Below are 18,316 nucleotides of genomic sequence, written 5' to 3' on the forward strand. Positions count from 1 at the left end.
TGAAGGGTTGAATCGTCACTTGGACCTCTGGGTTGATTAAGTTGGGGTCCACTAAGGATTGATGGATAGCCGACACTTGTGCTCCAGTGTCCCTCCACGCGATAACCTTCTTCCCGTCCACACTCAGTTTCCCTTTGCTCTGAGGGAACCTGGAAGGCATCTGGGCCTGAGGACCTTTGGTGTGACTCTGGTGTAATGAACTGCAGTCTGTTGGGGTTCTTGGGGCAGTCGGCCTTCACATGCCCCAGCTCATTACATTTAAAACATCGCCCAGCTGACTGGTCACTGTGGCAAGGTGGGTTGCTGGAGACTGGTGTTGGGTGACAATAAGGTGTTTGGGTTTTTCCTTGGAATTTAGGTGGGGCCTTGGGCTGCCCTTGGCGATAGGGTGTTGTCACAGGTTGCCCCTTCTGATATCCGCTCCAATATCTGATATCTGCTACTATTTTTTTCTTTTTCGCCACCTCCACCCATTTCGTTCTAATCTCCCCTGCCTCGATTACTGTTTTGGGCTTCCCATCTAGGATGTACCTTTCTATTTCCTCATGAACACCCTCTAAGAACTGCTCCATTTGTATTAGGAAAGACAGATCTTCCAGAGATTTAACGCTTGCTCCTGATATCCAGGCATCCCAATTTTTTACAGTGTGGTAGGTGTGTGGGGAAAATGTCACGTCTGGTTTCCACTTTAGGGCTCTGAACCACCGACGGGCAGGCTCGGATGTTAGCCCCATTCTGATTCTGGCCTGTTTTTTAAAGTTCATAGCTGTTCATGTGTTCCTTAGGTATTTCAGCCGCCACCTCTGATAAGGGTCCACTGAGGTGCAGCCTCAGCTCTACCATGTACTGGTCTGCAGAGATGGTGTGCCCAAGGCAGGCCCTTTTGAAATTTTCTAAGAAGGCCTTTGTATCATCGCCTACCTTGTAGGTGGGGAACTTACTGGGATGGGAAGCGGTACCTGGAGAAGGATTGCTAGGGTTGTTTGGTATACTTTGCTTAGCCCTTGCCATCTCTAACTCCAGTTCATGCTTCCTCTCTCTTTCCCTCTCCTCCTGAGCATGCTGCTGGGCCTCGATAGCTCTCTCATGGGCAGCTTTTTCTGCCTCCATCCGTCTCTCATCAGCTTCCAATCTGGCTAATTCTGATTTCTTTTGGACATCACTGTCAATCATCCTAGCCTTTCTGTAGCCTAACCCGAGAGCTAGAAAGAAAAAAAAAACACTTGTGAATTCCCCTGCAGGAGGTTAACTACCCTGCCCTCAGGCAGAGGAAAAAAAACTCCAGGTGCTCCCAGCTTAAAAAAAAAAATCCTTAAAAAAACCTCCCTGCTTTCCAAGCAGCCAAAAGGGGGGGGGGGGAAATGTCCTTTTAAAATCCTACTGTGCGTTTGGTTCAAAATGGTCCCACCACGCTGCCCCCATGTCAGGGTTCCCTCCCCACTCTGAACTCTAGGGGACCCGCATGAAAGACCCACTAAGCTTACTTCTACCAGCTTAGGTTAAAACTTCCCCAAGGCACAAATTCTTTGCCCTTGGAGGGTACACTGCCACCACCAAGTGATTTAACAAAGAATCAGGGAAAGGACCACTTGGAGTTCCTATTCCCCCAAAATATCCCCCTAAGCCCTTACACCCCCTTTTCTGGGGAGGCTTGAGAATAATATCCTAACCAATTGGTTACAAAGTGATCACAGACACAAACCCTTGGGTCTTCGGACAATAGAGAAATCAGTCAGGTTCTTAAAAGAAGGATTTTATTTTTAAAAAAGGTAAAAATCATCTCTGTAAAATCAGGATGGAAAATAACTTTACAGGATAACAAAAGATTCAAAAACACAGCAGAACTTCCTCTAGATTTAGTTTCAAAGTTACAAAAAAACAGGAATAAACCTCCTTCCAGCAAAGGAAAAATTCACAAGCAGAACAGAAGATAATCTAACATGCCTTGCCTGGGTTTTACTTACAATTTTTATAATATCGGAGACTTTTAGGATGGTTTATAGGAGAAGGAGTTTTCTGACCTGATGCTTCTCTGCTTCCCAAGATGGAACACACAAAAAAAACCCTTCTGCCCCGCCCCCCAAGATTTGAAAGTATCTTCTTTGCCCATTGGTCCTTTTGGTTAGGTGCCAACCAGGTTATTTGAGCTTCTTAACCCCTTACAGGTAAGGAGGAATTCTAGGCTACCCTTAGCTGTATGTTTGACACCCATCCTTGCTACAGGAGACACTATTTGATGAAGAGCATCAGAAAACATCTCCTCTACAGAAATTTCAACAATAAGATATGGAGCCTGGACAGTGGCTCATCTCCTGACGAAAATGTGAGTGTAATTGCAGCATTGTCTCCTGAGGATGTGATTTAATTTCATAAGCTAGTGGATAGGGTGGCATCAAGTTTAAAATGACCATCAGCAGCTTTGAAAGAAACCACGCATCCATTTTTTGACATTTTGGGCTCTACTGTAAAGAGTATGGTCTCATTGTCCATTTTGGTCTCTGGTCCAATCCATCTTCATAGATATTTAGGTCAGAAGGGACCATTATGATCATCTAGTCTGACCTCCTGCACAATGCATGTCAATCAGCTTAAAAAAAGGCAGATAAATTATGTCAGGTCCCACTGAAGGGTTCTCCTATTTTCATGTGCCTAATTCTCTAGTGGTAGCAGTAACAGTTCGGAGCTCCAAATCAGGTCTTCTACATTTGACGACTTCAACTCCTTATGACAAAGAGGGGAAAAAGTTGGACTCTCTAAGGAGAAAATTATTTTTACCAGCTTCTTTAAACATGCATGTGTCCAATCATCAAGCAGTAATATCCCAGTATTATTTTCACTTCTGGGAGAAGATCTCAATGTTAACCAAGAACCTCTGAGGATCAGAGAAGCTTAACAGCAGCTCTCATTAAGAAGAGCCAGAATGTGGCAAAACATGCCCTGAGGGCATTGTTTGATGTTTCTGACACTGCTTCAAGAGCTAAGGCATCAGCAGTAGCACTCCACAGATGTGCATGATCCTCATCTTTGCCTATGGAAACAGACAAAAATTAAGGATTTACCTTTTGAAGGAGACAGGCTGTTCAGTTAAAAAACTGTTGAAGTGCTGGAGAAAATGGACACACTCCACTGCGAGATCTATGGGGTTATTACCTCCCTTATTGTAGAAAGACATCTGCAACTAAGTTCAAATTTGAGAGACAATACTTTCTATCTTCTTCCTCGTTGTTGTTGTTGTTGTTATTTATTATTATACCGTTAGGAGACATCCTTATTATCAACAACACCACACAGCCTCTCAAATTCAGGGGAGAAAGAAATCCTGCAAGCCATGAATGAGGACAAAGAACTTCTTAACTACATTTTCCTTGCCTTATGTCAGACCATGGGTTTGATGTGATGAACAAGGGCATCAAACCAATTTCAGTAAATACCACCCATATTTTAAGAAACAGTCTCTCTCATTTCTACAGTCCATGGACAAATATCACCTTGGACAGATGAGTTTTAGATACAGTAAAATAAGATTATACCATCCAATTCAAATTTCTTCTTCCATGCAACTCCCCCACCCCTCTCCCTCTTCAGGGACCCTTCCCATAAGAACTTAAGGATGGAAGCACAAGGAAGGTCTGTTGCAATCTGGGGCTATAGAAGAAGTTCCATTAGGTTCCAAGAACAAGGGATTCTACTCTGGGTATTTCTAATCCAAAAAAGAATGGAGGTGACAGACCAAATCTAAACCTGAGAGCTTTAAACAGGTTTATCAGGAAGTTTCAACTGAGAATGGTAATTAGGGGGTTGATTATTCCCTCCTTGTCTGCTCTAGATTGGTTTGGTACTCTTTATCTCAGGGACACTTTTTCATAAAACCATTTCTAGTATAGGCTCCTATCTTTTTGGCCTACCAACCACACCCAGAGTCCACCAAATGCACGGGTCTGGTAGCAGCATATTTGAAGAGAGAAGAAATTTTCATTTTCGTGTATTTAGACAGTTGGCTTCTGAAGGCTCCATCCAAAGAAGAATTACAGAAAGCCATTTGGATTACTTGTGTTTTTATTTAGAACACTAAGTCTTCTCGTAAACAAAGAAAAGTCTTTTCTCACACCATCACAAAAGATTCCATTCATTGATGTGATTCCCGACTCCATAAAAGGAAGAGTATGGTAGTTTATTTGTTAACTCTGTTGGGTCTGATGGCATCCACAACATATTTGACTCTGTATGCCGAGCTCAGAATGAGACCTCTTCAGTGCTGGCTACAAAGGAATTTCAGACCCATTACAGACAGCATGCAAAAATTACTCACTGTTCCAAGGAATACTTGTCTTTTGCTAAGGTGGTGTCTGGAACCTCAGAATGCCCTCAAAGGCATTTTTGTTCAGCCTTTCTTCTTCTTTAGTAATAACCACCATAGATACTTCAAAGACAGGGCGGAAGTGCATCTTTGCAGTCTGTTTATTTGAGGCCCTTTGAATGACAGAGAATCCCTGTTACGCATAAATGTTTTGGAACTGAGGGCAATCCAGTTAGATTTCAGAGCATCTGTCTCGCAGCTGCAAAATGCAGTAGTTCAAGTGGCCATGGACCATGTGTCAGCAACATATGTAAACAAACAAGGAGGAACTTTATCATCTTAACTTGCAAAGAGGCAGTAAAACTTTGGGATTGGTGTATCCAGCACAATATATACTCAATTGTCCTGTGTGAAGTAAGTGAACACAGTATGACTGAAGATCAGTTGAGCAGAGATTCTTTGCAGACAAACAAAAGGTCTCTTAAAAAATATGGTAATTCAGGATATTTTCAGCCTTTGGAGATTTCCAGACAGAGAGATATTTGCAACCAGATTCAATAGGAAATGTCCCTATTTCCGTTCAAAACTGGGCTCGGACAGCCTGTCATTGACATATGTATTCCTCCTAGATTGGGAAGGAGGGTTCAGTGTATGCATTTCCCCCATTTCCCCTCATTCTCCAGTGATAAAAAGGGTAAGGCAAGATTCAGCTAGCCTGATTCTTAGCATTGCTCCAGAGTGGCGAAGACAATAGTGGTACACTGAATGCCTTCATTTATCCAAAGGTAATGACAAAATGCTCCCATTATCAATGGGCCTACTACCCCAGCAGGAGGGGAAGGTTGTCCACCCAAATCTTCAGTCATTACATTTGAGAGCTTGGGCGATAGGCCTTTGACAGAGTTAGAAAGCTTGTGCTCAGTTCAGGTGCAAAGAATTTTAATTAATTCCAGAAAACTATCAACTAGAAAAAAGTTATGAGTTCAAGTGGAGAAGATTAGTTTTTGTGGGCAACTGGGAAAGGTGTTTGACCTGGTGTTAGCTCCAGTACAACTTATTGTAGAATATCTATTATGCTTAAAAAGAGTGGGGTTGTCTCTGCCCTCCATTAAGGTTCATCTAGCTGTATACCATACTCACATTAATGGAAATATATATATAACTAAATTCAAATTCCATGGCATGACAGGGTCCTGCACTGGGGGGATACAAGTTCAGTAGCCCTTTCAAAAAGTTTGATAAAGGGCTACTGAACTTGTATCCCCCCAGTGCAGGACCCTGTCATGCCATGGAATCTGAATTTAGTTTGGACTCCTCTCTTGTCTAACTTGAGCTTATAGTTAGCTGCTCTTTGTTTCACTTATCTGCGAAGATCGTGTTTATGATAGCAATTACTTCTCAAGAAGAATTTGTGAACTACATGCACTGGTGTGGACCTCCTCCCCCTTATGCACTTTTTATAAGGACATAGTGGTTCTTAGACCAGACCCTAAATTTCTTCCTAAAGTTGTTTGAGTTTCATGTAAATCAGACCATTAATCTATTCTTTCCCAAAGCCTCATTCATCTAAAGGGGAGAATTTAGATTACATTCTTTAGATACCAAGAGAGTACTCTCATATTACTTAGATAGAACAAAGAGTTAAGTCTTCTTCCAAGTTATTTATTTCATATGCTGGTAACTCTAAAGGTAAAGTCATTTCTCTCAGTCCCCCTGTCTAGATAGGTTAGTGCATTTAAGAATGTTACAGAAGAACTTCTTTCCCTACTCCTTGTCTGTCCAGAGCTCATTCTACTAGAACAGTAGCTACATCTGTGGCTTTTTATAAACATATTGCCCTAATTGAGATAATCAAAGCTGCTACATGGAGGTTGTTTCACATTTGCACAGAGCATTATGCATTGGATACGGCATCCTGGTTGCACACCCAGTTTGGTAGAGTGGTACTCCAATCCTTGTTTAGTTAGAACTCTTCATCCCTCTGTTCAATTTGCTGTACTGCTTGCAAGACTATCCCAAGAGTGGGGATATGCTGAGGATGCTCGAAGAAGAAATGAAGGTTATTTGTAACTGGAGTTCTTCAAGATGGACTCTGCATATTCATGCTCCCCGACCACCTTCCCCACTCCTGCAGAGTCCAGATTAAAATATCTTGGGTTTTCTGCTCTAGCAGTGGAAGGAACTGAGGGGGCAATGTTCCTATGCCCCCTTTAAACTCTCACCCTCAGAACGTGCTCAAGTGCTGGACAGGGAGGGCAGGGGAGCATGGATGCCTAATGGGCACTGCTAATAGAAGGTTCTACCATACAGCACTGGTCGGCATGAGTCACGAGAATGTAATTACGCAGTGTCGATCTCTAAGAACTCAAGTTACAAGTAAGTAAGTAACCTTCATATGTCAAAGCTGTTAAGTTCTAGAATTTTTTAGAATAAGTAATTATTAAATGTTAACTGTCTATTTCACCTTGAATGGTCTCTTGCAACATGTATAACAGTCTGTTCCACCTTGTATTTAGCTGTGACACTGAGTACCTTTCCCAGACCTGAAGAAGAGCTCTGTGTAAGCCCAAGAGCTTCACTCTTTCACTAAGAGAAGTGATCCAATAAAAGATATTACCTCACCCACCTGTCTCTCTAATTATTAAGTTAACTGTTAAGTTAATTGAAACAATTTTTGTAGCTTTTTGGAAGATTAATTTCCTAATGCTTTCTAGTGGGAAAGTTATGTAGCTTTCTAGTAGAGAACGTACGGAGCTAACTGGGTAAGAAAATTCCACCCCTAACCAGAGACAGTGTGGTCTAGTGGATAGAGCACAGCACAGGGATTCAGGAGACCTAGGTTCTATTCCTAGCTCTGCCACTGGCCCACTTAGGTGACTTTGAGTGAGTTATTTCACTGCTCTGTGTTTGTTTCCCATCTGCAAAATGCATTTGTACAAAATATGTCCAACTTCTGTGCTGTAGAAGCCAGATATACCTCTTTTCCACTATCCCACTTGAACGGACTATAAAGAAGTACTTGTATAAATATTTATTGAGCACTCTTTGGATGTTACCAAATCTGGGCAAATGTCAGTACTATGCTCTTAAATGTTGAAATGCTGTCTTTTCTGACATCTTGATAGCTGAGCAATGCTTAGGAATGTTTGTGGAAAAATTTAACACATTTAGAATAACTTGATACTGTTATTTCTTAAGGTGTTCGAAGAATTGCTGCTTGATGCAGATTGGAGTGTAAATGCTGGAAGCTGGATGTGGCTTTCCTGTAGTTCGTTTTTTCAGCAGTTTTTTCACTGCTACTGTCCTGTGGGTTTTGGCAGAAGAACTGATCCTAATGGGGACTACATCAGGTAATCTCATGTACAATCCACCCCATAAATATTATAAAGCCATCTTTGAAGTTGCCTGAGTTTTAAACAGCTATGTGTTTTAAACTATACTTTTTTTCTTTAAAGACGTTATTTGCCTATACTTAGAGGTTTCCCTGCAAAATACATATACGATCCTTGGAATGCCCCAGAGAGCATCCAGAAGGCTGCAAAATGTGTAATAGGAGTTCATTATCCTAAACCAATGGTAAATCATGCAGAGGCAAGCCGCCTGAATATTGAGAGGATGAAACAAATCTACCAGCAGCTTTCACGATACAGAGGCTTGGGTATGACTGTAGTCTATTTCATATATTTAATTGAGGTTTTGTCTCCCCTTCAAGTTGTGACAACCCATTCTGTAGCTATGGGGGCCAGATATGAACCCAGTGTCGGGGTAGCCTAGTTAACCAACAAAGGGGGATTATAAGAGCAGTGGACCCTTCTAACACTTGTCTTTTCCCTCTCACTCACCTCTTCCCAGCCCTTTGCAATTCATCTGGTCTGCACCTGCCTACGGAGTTTGTCCTGAAGTTTCTTTAAGATCATGTCATCTCCAGGGCATCAAAATAGACTTGTATAGATTAATTTTACTACCAGATAAAATTACTGCAAGAAAAAGTTACAGTGGAAAAGGTCTTGCAACCTTAACTATACAATCTGCTATTCACAAACATGGTAGTTTATCTTGAGAAATTAATTTTAACCCTTTGTTTACATTCTTCCATCTATTTAAAAAAGTCCACTTCTCCCACTGTTGTGCAACATGTGCATTTGTTGACACCTGCCTGTCCAAATAATGGCTGTATTCCAGGGATGTGGGGTATATGCATAGATATGAAGTAACTTGTGATATCTTTTACACTAAAATGCACTATATTTAACATATGCAATTAACGTTTCTTGCAAAAATACTGACTTTTTGATAAGTAAAATAATTATAACCTAAAATTACTTGGAAAGATATTCCAATTTACAGTAGAGGGGAAAAAAATAATTCTCCCCACTGATGAAGTTAAACTACTAAAGAAAATTCTGTTGGGAGACAGGGGAAGATATATACACTAAATCAAAACACATTTGCTTGCCTCAATATTGTTGGCAATGAATTTTGTTTCCTTGATTAGGTCTTCTTGCAACAGTGCCTTCTAACCCAAATGGAAATGGAAATGGTGGCCTAATGGGATATTCACCAGGAGAAAACATCTCTGGTTGTAGTAGTGCAGGTGGTAAGTAGAATCTCCTATTCTGACAAAAGTATTGGACCTGAGAAGTTGCATAAACGCCTTAAGTGAGCCCCCTAGCATGCTACAGTAACTCCTCACTTAACGTTGTAGTTATGTTCCTGAAAATTGCTACTTTAAGCAAAACGATGTTAAGCAAATTCAATTTCTCCATAAGAATTAATGTAAATAGCAGGGGTTAGGTTCCAGGGAAATTTTTTTCACCAGACAAAACACTATATTTTATTTATATCTATATCTATAGACACACACACAGTATAAGTTTTAAACAAACAATTTAATACTGTACACAACAATGATGATTGTGAAGCTTGGTTGAGGTGATGAAATCAGAGGTTGGAAGAGGGTAGGATATTTCCCAGGGACTGCCTTACTGCTAAATGATGAACTAGCACTCGGCTGAGCCCTCAAGGGTTAACACATTGTTAATGTAGCCTTACACTCTACAAGGTGGCACTAATGGAGGGAGGGGAGACAGAGACACACACCATGTGTGCATTGCCCCTTTAAGTACTTTGACCTCACTCTAAGTACATTGCCTTTTTAAGTAGATCAGGAAGTTGAGACAGCAGCTGCTGCCAGCAGGATCCCTCCGTCCTGAGCCCTGTCATGTCGTCTTCCTCCTCCTCCTCCTCCTCCTCCTCTTCTCCCCCAGGTCCCCATGGAGATGAGGTGCAGGGGGAGAGGGACACCCTGATATCAGCGCCCCTCTTTCCCCACCTCCCTCCCCCCTCACACAGCAAGTAGGAGCAGCTCCAAGACAGAGGGCAGGAGCAGCACATGGCAGTGGGGGGGAGGGACAGCTGAACTGCCTGGCAATTAATAGCCTGCTGGGCAGCTGCCACACAAGGAACTTAAGGGAACTGATGGGGGCTGCTGGTTCACCCTGGTTCCAAGTCCCCACCAGCTAGCTCCAATGGCCTGCTCTTCCTGCAAGCAGTGGACAAAGCAGGCGGCTGCCAAACAACATTATAAGGGAGAATTGCGCAACTTTAAACGAGCATGTTCTCTAATTGATCAGCAACGAAACAACGTTAACTTGGACGACGTTAAGTGAGGAGTTACTGTATTATGTAGAAACAGCTACCCTCATGAAAACAATTTTGTGAAAACGGCTCTTAAGAATGTTTTCAGATCCACTCTTCCACCATAGCTAATTTTTGCATGATTATATAAATGTTAATAGAGTCGCTCATCTGAAGAATAGGTATATTCAGCATAAGTAAGTAGAAAGGAATGTTCTTTAGAAAGGAATGTTCTAACCCTTGTAAAAGTATTAATACATTTCAAGCAATTCTTCAAAACATTTGTACATCTATTTCCCTCCTAGGAATCATTAATACCTTGTGACAGTGGTAACATCATAAATTAAATCAGGCTGTAAACTCTTTGAGGCAAGGCCCATTTTTGCTATATTTGTACCGTGCCTAGTACTTTGGGGACTGTGGATACTCTAGCTACCACCCCAGTACAAATAATGATGGTAAAATATCCCAAACATACCTACAATACATAATGTATAACTTTTCAATTGGGTTTTAATTAAAATATTTTTAGCCTACAAACATTCTTTAGGTGATGTACAGATGTTAGTATTTTATATACAGAATATAGGGAATAAAACATGCTCTGAAACTTAAACATCAAAGGCAAAACTTTCAAAGGGGCTTCAGTCCAGCATACAAAGTTGAGGAGACAATTTTGCATTATCAGATTCTTGTGTACATAAATTGCATTTGTACTTTTCATATCAGGAATGTGAGTCTCAGCTACTTGGTTGATGCACAGAGATCTGAATTGGTTTGAGCAATACCTTGGACATAAAATTTTCCCCTTAACTTCAGAGGTTACATTTAAAAAAATCTTCATAAATTTCACTTTACAGAACCCTTTATAGCTTTAGAATGCAATATTCAGTAATTCCCATTTTGTACAAGACAGTACATATTTCAAACATTACACTTAATTATTTATTAAATGTTCAATCTGTGCTGTATTCTATGCTAAAAATATTTTTTTTTAAAATGTCCTTTTTTCAGGAGCTCAACTGGGAAGCACTGATGGTCATACAGTGGGCGTTCAGACATGTGCCCTAGAAGACTCACATGCAGGATCAAGTGGAATTCAGCAGCATGGTATTATTCAGCAAATAAAATGTGTTCAGAGAAGTTCTCATGTTTCTTGAAATTGTTAAAAACCTCAGTTTCCCTGGGCCACTTCCCCTTTGGCCCTGTGCACCTTCCTGCCCCTTTGCAGCAGGGCTGCAGCCTGGCAGGTAATGGGCTGGAGCCCCTATCTGCTCCCCCAAGCCTACCCAGCACTGCTCTGTTCAAGGTCCTATTCCTTTTGTCAGGAGCCAGTCCTTCTCCCTTGCTGGCCAGGGAGTGATTGCCTTCTTCCTAGCTGGGCAGCCTTTATATAGGACCTAGCTGGGTTGTGATTGGCTGCCCTTTCCCCCATCCTGATTGGCTCTCCCCAGGTCTTCACTGATTGGCTGCTGGTCTGCGCAGCCTCTCTGGCCTGGTTGAGCCCTTTTTCTCAGGGGGTGGGGCTCTGCCCCACCACACACTCCCATTGCAATCTCGGCAGAGGTTGAGGGTTGACAGAACAGATGTGGAGACAGGACTTCACTCTCACACCTTACAGGCCTCCAGAACATGGCTGAAGCAAATGTTTGGGTAGAATACTTGTTCTTGCTTCTGCAGTACATGCTCTGTTGATAGAGAATTCCAACATTGAGGGTTGTCGGGCAATTTACATGAAACAGAAAATTCTGGTTCATCCCAGTTTAGTTGTGCTGTTGACTCCTGTTATCTTAAGAGAATAGTAAAAAGGATGAGGTGATTGGGCAGTGTCAAAACTAAAGTTGGTAGTAGTTAGAAAAGGGGTGTGAAGAGGGGTGGGGGTGTGTAGAGAGAACTTCTTAGTACGAGAATTTTTCTGCAAACAAGAATGATTTAGGTCAGACTTCTCTGTGTTTGGGAGTTCAGGGTTTGGCTCCCCTTGTTCATACAAAAGCTTAATGGATACAAGCGTATAACTGATAAAATAAAAGGAAAACACAGGAATGATTTAAGTAAATGTATACTGTATTTTAACAGGTTATTCTCAAGGCAGCAGTATTTTACATTATGCCCACGGAGACCATCAGCAATCACATTTACTGCAACAAGGTGACTTATGTTTTAAAAGATGTCATTTGGATACATAAAAAACAAAATAGTTTCTCAAGTTAGGTGTTGTTTTCGTTTTTCAGGAAGAACAGGAAGCACTAGCATCAGCACTGGGAAACGCCCAAATCCAGAAAAGGAAACTCAGAGCATTGGGCTGAAAGTCCAGCGACAGAGCACTAATTAGATTGGTAAGAAAGGAGAACTCTAAAACATCTTGTTGGTGAGCTAAATAACTATATAGTGTGTGCACCCATTAATGTACAATGTATGTGCTGTTGCATGGTATAAAGCGGAGCAAATATACATAACTACTGACTGAATGTGGCTGAAAAGGAACAGCAGCTATGCTCTGCTTTCTTGTGCACACAATTGTGATGGGAGTGGAAGGCTGAAAAGCAAGTTCTTCTTTGAGTGCTGGCCCTATGTATATTCCATTGTGAGTGTGCATGCACCTTAGACTAGAGAATTTTTGAAAGCAGTGTCCATAGGTCAGCGCCTGTGCCCCTACTCTCTTCATGCTCTGCACCAAGTATATAAGCGATGGGGAGGACTGATCACCTTTTCAGTTCCTTCTTACCACCACATGGCCTAAGTGTGAGTCGCCAGTGTCCAGACCTGCTTCTTTCTCTTCAGCCTGATCCTTAAAACCTGTAAATATTTAAAAGTTTACCCGCTTTATCTTTAGCATAGTTAATGTTTTTAATAGTTCTATTAGTATAGCTAATGGATAGTTAAATCCCCTCCCTGGGGACTCATGTGCATCCCAGTATGTAAATTAGATTATGCCTAGATTATCTGGCTTCAAAAGCTGCATCTCCTGTACTTGCACCTTCCTGGTCAGTGACAACCACCAACGCTGCCTCTACTGCTTTGGGGAAGTGCCTGCCATCTTCCAGATGCAGTATCTGTCACTACTTTCCTAGCTAGATCCTACAGGTGAGAGAATTCCAGCTTAAAAAACACCTCATGGAAAAGGCTACGAAGCCCCAGTCAGACCCAAGTCGAGAAAACCCCCTTTATATGAGCTAGAGTCGTCAAGGAGTCTGCCTCCTGGTGTGAAGCCTGATGCAGGAGCGATGGAGAATATGCCTATGGACCCTTCATCAGGGGTTCCTCACAGGAGCAGAGCATGCTTATATAAGCACAGAAGCAGATCTCCCCTCTAAGTCCACTCCAAAGAGGACAGATCTCTCCCCTGTCCAATTCAGGCAAGTCTTTGTGCCCAGGGTCAATCAGCGTTGTCTTGGCAAATCACACTGGATTTCTGACTGCATTAAGCTCTGCTACAATCTTGCTAAAATGTCTCCTCCACCAAGAATAATAGGTCACTCCATTGGGGCTCAGTCCACTTCATCAGCTTTTCTCAGCAACGTTCCAGTAGCTGTTGTATGTAAGACAGCAACATGCTTGTCTGTGCATTCCTTTTCCACTCATTATGCCATCACTCAAGTCTCCTGGAATGATGCCAGTTTAGTAACAGACTTGCCAGTCTCTCTTCAGATGATCCAAAGTCCCTCCACCTGTAAGGGAACTGCTGATGAGTCACCTACAGTGGAACATATATGTGCACTCGAAGGAGAAAAAGCAGTTACTTACCTGTATAGTAACTGTTGTTCCTCGAGATGTGTTGTGCACACACACATTTCATGACCCGCCAACCTTCCAAACTACTTCAGACATTACATACAGCAATGTGAAGAAACGGAGCAGCAGGCGGCAGATATTCCCCTTGTATACCCTCACCTGAAGGCATGAGGAGATCACGGCAGCATGCACTGCCTAGTAGTACTGCTGCACTGAGCACACAAACCTCTACAGTGGAATGTATGTGTTCACAACACGCCTTGAAAAACAACAGTTACCATACAGATAAGTAACCATTTTTTCTTGCTAGTTTAGACTCTCCTCTTACTCTCAAGACGACGGATCTTTCCCTTAGTTCACTACAGATTCACCTGGTGCAATCGGTGTATGTCACCCACCATTGGGGGGTTATTCAATCTTTACTCGCCTACCAACAGCCAGTTTCCAGAAGGTTCTGATTAGAACCTTTCTGCCAGTAAGGAAACCAACCCCTGACTGGGACCTTAATTTAGTACTTTCAGGTCTCACTAAGCCACTCTTTGAACCAATAGCTATGTGTTTCATGTCTCACCTGTAGATAAATGTTGCCTTCTTCATTGCTATCACCTTGGCCAGAAAGGTAGGTGAACTTGGAGTCCTAATGGCTGTACACAGTATCCCATAAGGACAGAGTCTCTACATCCAACAGCTACATCCAAAATTTATTCCTAAAATTGTTCCATCATATAAACCAGTCAGTTCATTTACCTGTGCTTTTCCAAAGCCCTATGCCTTTAGTGAGGAGAGGAGACTTAATTCTCTCGATGAATGATGAGCGTGGTCATTTTACCTGAAGAGAACAAAATCGATCAGAAAAGTCATCTAGACTGTTCATTTCCATACCAGAGTGAGTTTGAGGTCAAGCTATATCTTCTCAGTGGATCTCTGGGTATATCCTATTCTGTTATCAGATGGCACAGCTTCCTCCCTCACATGGGGTAAAGATTTACTATGCAAGGGAATAAGCAGCCTCAGAAGCATCCCTGCTTGGTATTTGCAGGACAACCTACATGGAGTTCCATCCACACATTCATGAGGCATTACTCCTTGGTCCAAGACTCTGCCTTTGACTCATCCTTTGGGGCAGTGGTTCTACAAGCAGCTATACCACCTGTGTTCTTGCACCCGCCTCCTCTCTGAGTACTGTTTGTCAGTTATCCATCGGGACCAGCACTCAAAGAAGAAAGGGAAATTGCTTACCTTGTTGTAACTGAAGTTCTTCAAGATGTGTGGTCCCTATCTCTCTTCCACTTCCCACCCTCCTTCACCTCTGCTTCAGAGCTTGGCAACATTCATGGTAGAGAGGAAACTGAAGAAGCAGTTGGTCTGCCCCACTCCTTATACCCTCACGATAGAGTATGGGAAGAGTAGGGGTGCAGACATGGAACAATAGACACTACTTGCAAAAATTCTCTGGTCTCAGGCACCTGGAACGCGTGCGTACCCACAGTGGAATAGATAGGGACTACACATCTTGAAGAACTCCAGTTACAACAAGGTAAGTAATTTCCCTTTGTATGGGATTGGATAGTGAATTGGCCATGGGGCTGTGGGACGGGGCTTTAGAAAGAAAAGCACTCCTTATGGATGTCCTAAGATGTGCATTTAGGCCTTGGCTCCTCAGATTCTCAGGCTCTGCATGGTTTCAAGGCCAAGACTTCTGTGTGATCCATACCACTGTTAATTTCTCTTAGTGTGAAAGAGTAGCATGTAGTGTGGTTTTTTGTTTTTTTTCATGCTGTCATAACCATATGTTTTTTACACTTTCCATTCCTTGGGTTCTTCCTGTGATAGGGAGGATTTAGCTAAGCATAATGGGCCATAACTGCAAGTTTAATTCTTTGACAGCATTATTAGTCAATTTTCTCATGGTAAGATCGAATGCATCTTGCACCCAGTGTTACTCCATGTTGACACATCTTCATAAAGACATTGCAGTACATTGTTGACACTGCTGTGATTTCTGTGGCTCTGTCTCAGATTAAGTCAGTCTCCTCTGATTCTTTATCTCCATCACCCTCCTGGCTTCTTGAAGCATTGGAAATGGAATCTTGAGACCCTACTCCATTTGCTCTGAACTACACTTCCACCCCATTATCTTACATATCTCAAGCAATGTGGATGTGCTTCACTGGTGGTTCTTCGAGTGATGTCCCCAGGGGTGCTTCACTGTAGTTGCGGCAGTGCCTTTGCGTCTGGAGTCGGAGATCTTCAGTAGCAGTGCCCATCGGACCGCACATGCGCACCTCCCCTCCCCTGCGCTGTGTGCAGGTAGTATACATAACGCTGTGCGGTCCGACTGCCCTCAGTTCCTACTCTACTGCCTGCATTCTGGTACGGAACAATTAGCAGAGCCCACTTAAGTAGTGTCTTACCTGTTTTCTCTCTCGTAGTTAGTTAGCTCCTTCATTTTCTTTTCTTATCCTTGATCCTTTTAAAAAAAAAAAAAAAAAAAAAAAAAAACCTTTTTTGTTTGCCCTATTTCCCATCAGGGAAACTATTCCCTCACCCTTATGCAGGGCTCCTCCGGGTTTAAGTGGTGTGTGTTATGTGGGGCCGCCTTCTCTATAACAGACAGCCACGCCCAATGTATCTATTGCCTGGGAGAGGGACACGTTTCCCAGAAGTGTTCCCACTGTCTGGGCTTAAAGCCCAAGAGCAAGGAAAGACAGGGACCTTAAACTCAAACTATTCCTCATGGAAAAGTTCCTGCGACCAGTGTCGGACCCTGGTTCTTATTCTTCACTGGAGAGACCCTCACACTCAGCAAGATCATCTGCCAACCCTCACTTCCCTTGCCTGAGTAAGGGAAGATCATCCTCTAACCAGGCTGACGCTTAGAAGAGAGCCATCCCTCCTTCAGCGCCTGAGGCACAAAGTGCAGGAATGCCATCTCTGGCTAGATCCGTAGTGCGAATGGCTTCTGAGAAGAGGCACAAAGCTGCTCCTAGACTGACTACCTCGGCCCCTGAGAGTAAGTCTAAGGACCGTGCCAGGGCGAAACAGCAGGTATCAGCGCTACCTCCTGTTGTGGGCAACCGAAGCAAGCCCTTTATCTCTTCAACGGCTCCAGGTCCATTTTTGGTGCCGAGGATGCTGTCTGCACCACCACTGACAAAACAGCTGGCTCCAGTGAAGCCCTCAGCCCTGACCTGCGCACAGCACTGAAGCTTTCGGCTCTGAGAAAGGCTCCAGTAGGGTTGCAAACTCCTACTAAAGCTACGGCTCTGAAAAGCGCTCTGGCGCAATCTGCTGACTCTTTTTTTTTTTTTTTTCCATATCACAGCTCAGCACCGTGCTCAATACAGGCACTGAGCAGAGATCACTCGCAGGAATTCACACAGCTGTCAGACCTCACTATATCTGACACTGCAGACTCTCTGCTTCTCAGACAGGAGGTGTCCCAAATCTCACCCACTTCTCAATCAACACACTCTTCATGCTGTCTCACAGGGACAGGACCTCGTTTCCTTAGTGATGTCGAGGAGGATGAAAAGACGCTCTTGCCCCACCAGCATCAGGGCAATTGACATCAACTTACCAGCCTTACCCTGCTGCAGTTCAGGGCACCCAGCCTTTTCAGGGGTCCCCATGAATGCAACCATATATTCCCTTTCCCCCTAATTGGCCATATTGGGACCCCTGGGCCATGTATAGGGCACAATTCGGTAATCCACCACCACTGCAAACATGCCAGCCTCCATCCATTCCCTTCTCAACAATCTCTCGACCTCCAGAACCACATACTCCGTAAATACCACCACTGGAGGAGGAACTGGAAGAAGAGCAGGATGGGGAGGTACCTCCAGTCTTCCCATTTTCTTCATCTTCACCTGATGGAGCCATCATGCCACCTCCTCCTACAGTGGCTGATGATTTTTGTCACTTTCAGGAGTTAGGGAGTCAGCCACTCTACGAAACAAAGATCCCACTTGAGAAGGTCAAGGAGCAACAACATAAACTGATGGACATTCTCCATACCTCCTCAACAACAAAAAATGCCCTAACTATTAACGGTTCACTACTTGAACCTGCAAACCTTCTTTGGCAGACTCCAGCCTCTATCCCGCCTACATGCAAATGGGTGGATAGGAAATATTATGTACGTGAAAAAAAGTGGGGTTTTTATTTTCACATCCTGCCCCAAATTCCCTTATGGTGAATGCGCTACAAGAGAAGAGCCATCAGTGCCAGTGCCAATCCAATCATCCTGACTGAGGATTTCTGGAAACATTTAGCTCTCCTGGGTAGAAAATCCTATTCAACTGCTACCCTCCAATTTTGAATTTCTAACTATGAGGCCCTTATGGCCAAATACGATTGTAAAAAATTATTCTGAGCTGGAGGAATTTTGCCAGGATCTGCCAGAGGAAAAAAGGGAACAATTCCTGTCCCTCATTTCGGAAGGTCACTTAATAGCCTGCATGGCCCTGCAGGCCCTCCCTGGACTTAGATGACACAGCTGCCCGATCCATTGCTACTGCGGTAGTAATGCGACGTGTATCATGGTTGAACCTTTCAGGATTCCCAAAGGAGATGCAAAATATGGTCAAGGATCTCCCGGTCGAAGGACAAAAACACTTTTCTGAGCACACTGACAACTCCTTACAC

General features: G+C 43.1%; 1 protein-coding gene and 1 long non-coding RNA gene across 3 annotated transcripts in view; one reads left to right on the top strand and one right to left on the bottom strand.

Moving 5' to 3' along the window:
- The window catches only part of CRY1 (cryptochrome circadian regulator 1), a 510,254-nt gene that overhangs the window by 47,752 nt on the left and 444,186 nt on the right, over positions 1-18,316 (top strand). For both annotated transcript variants that reach the window (XM_074941214.1, XM_074941205.1), the window contains exons 8-13: positions 7,496-7,647; positions 7,753-7,955; positions 8,793-8,894; positions 10,949-11,044; positions 12,011-12,082; positions 12,166-12,270. In XM_074941214.1, the coding sequence (XP_074797315.1) occupies positions 7,496-7,647; positions 7,753-7,955; positions 8,793-8,894; positions 10,949-11,044; positions 12,011-12,082; positions 12,166-12,266 (726 nt within the window). In that variant the 3' untranslated portion in view covers positions 12,267-12,270. The remainder of the gene's footprint in view (positions 1-7,495; positions 7,648-7,752; positions 7,956-8,792; positions 8,895-10,948; positions 11,045-12,010; positions 12,083-12,165; positions 12,271-18,316) is intronic.
- The window catches only part of LOC141978885 (uncharacterized), a 32,508-nt gene continuing 26,495 nt past the window's right edge, over positions 12,304-18,316 (bottom strand). Inside the window, exons 5-8 of the long non-coding RNA XR_012636439.1 lie at positions 17,509-17,617; positions 16,081-16,136; positions 14,414-14,495; positions 12,304-12,730 (exon numbers count right to left, since the gene is read on the bottom strand). This is a non-coding gene — a long non-coding RNA (uncharacterized LOC141978885). The remainder of the gene's footprint in view (positions 12,731-14,413; positions 14,496-16,080; positions 16,137-17,508; positions 17,618-18,316) is intronic.

Source organism: Natator depressus, chromosome 1, assembly GCF_965152275.1.
Source record: "Natator depressus isolate rNatDep1 chromosome 1, rNatDep2.hap1, whole genome shotgun sequence".
Taxonomy (NCBI): Eukaryota; Metazoa; Chordata; order Testudines; family Cheloniidae; genus Natator; species Natator depressus.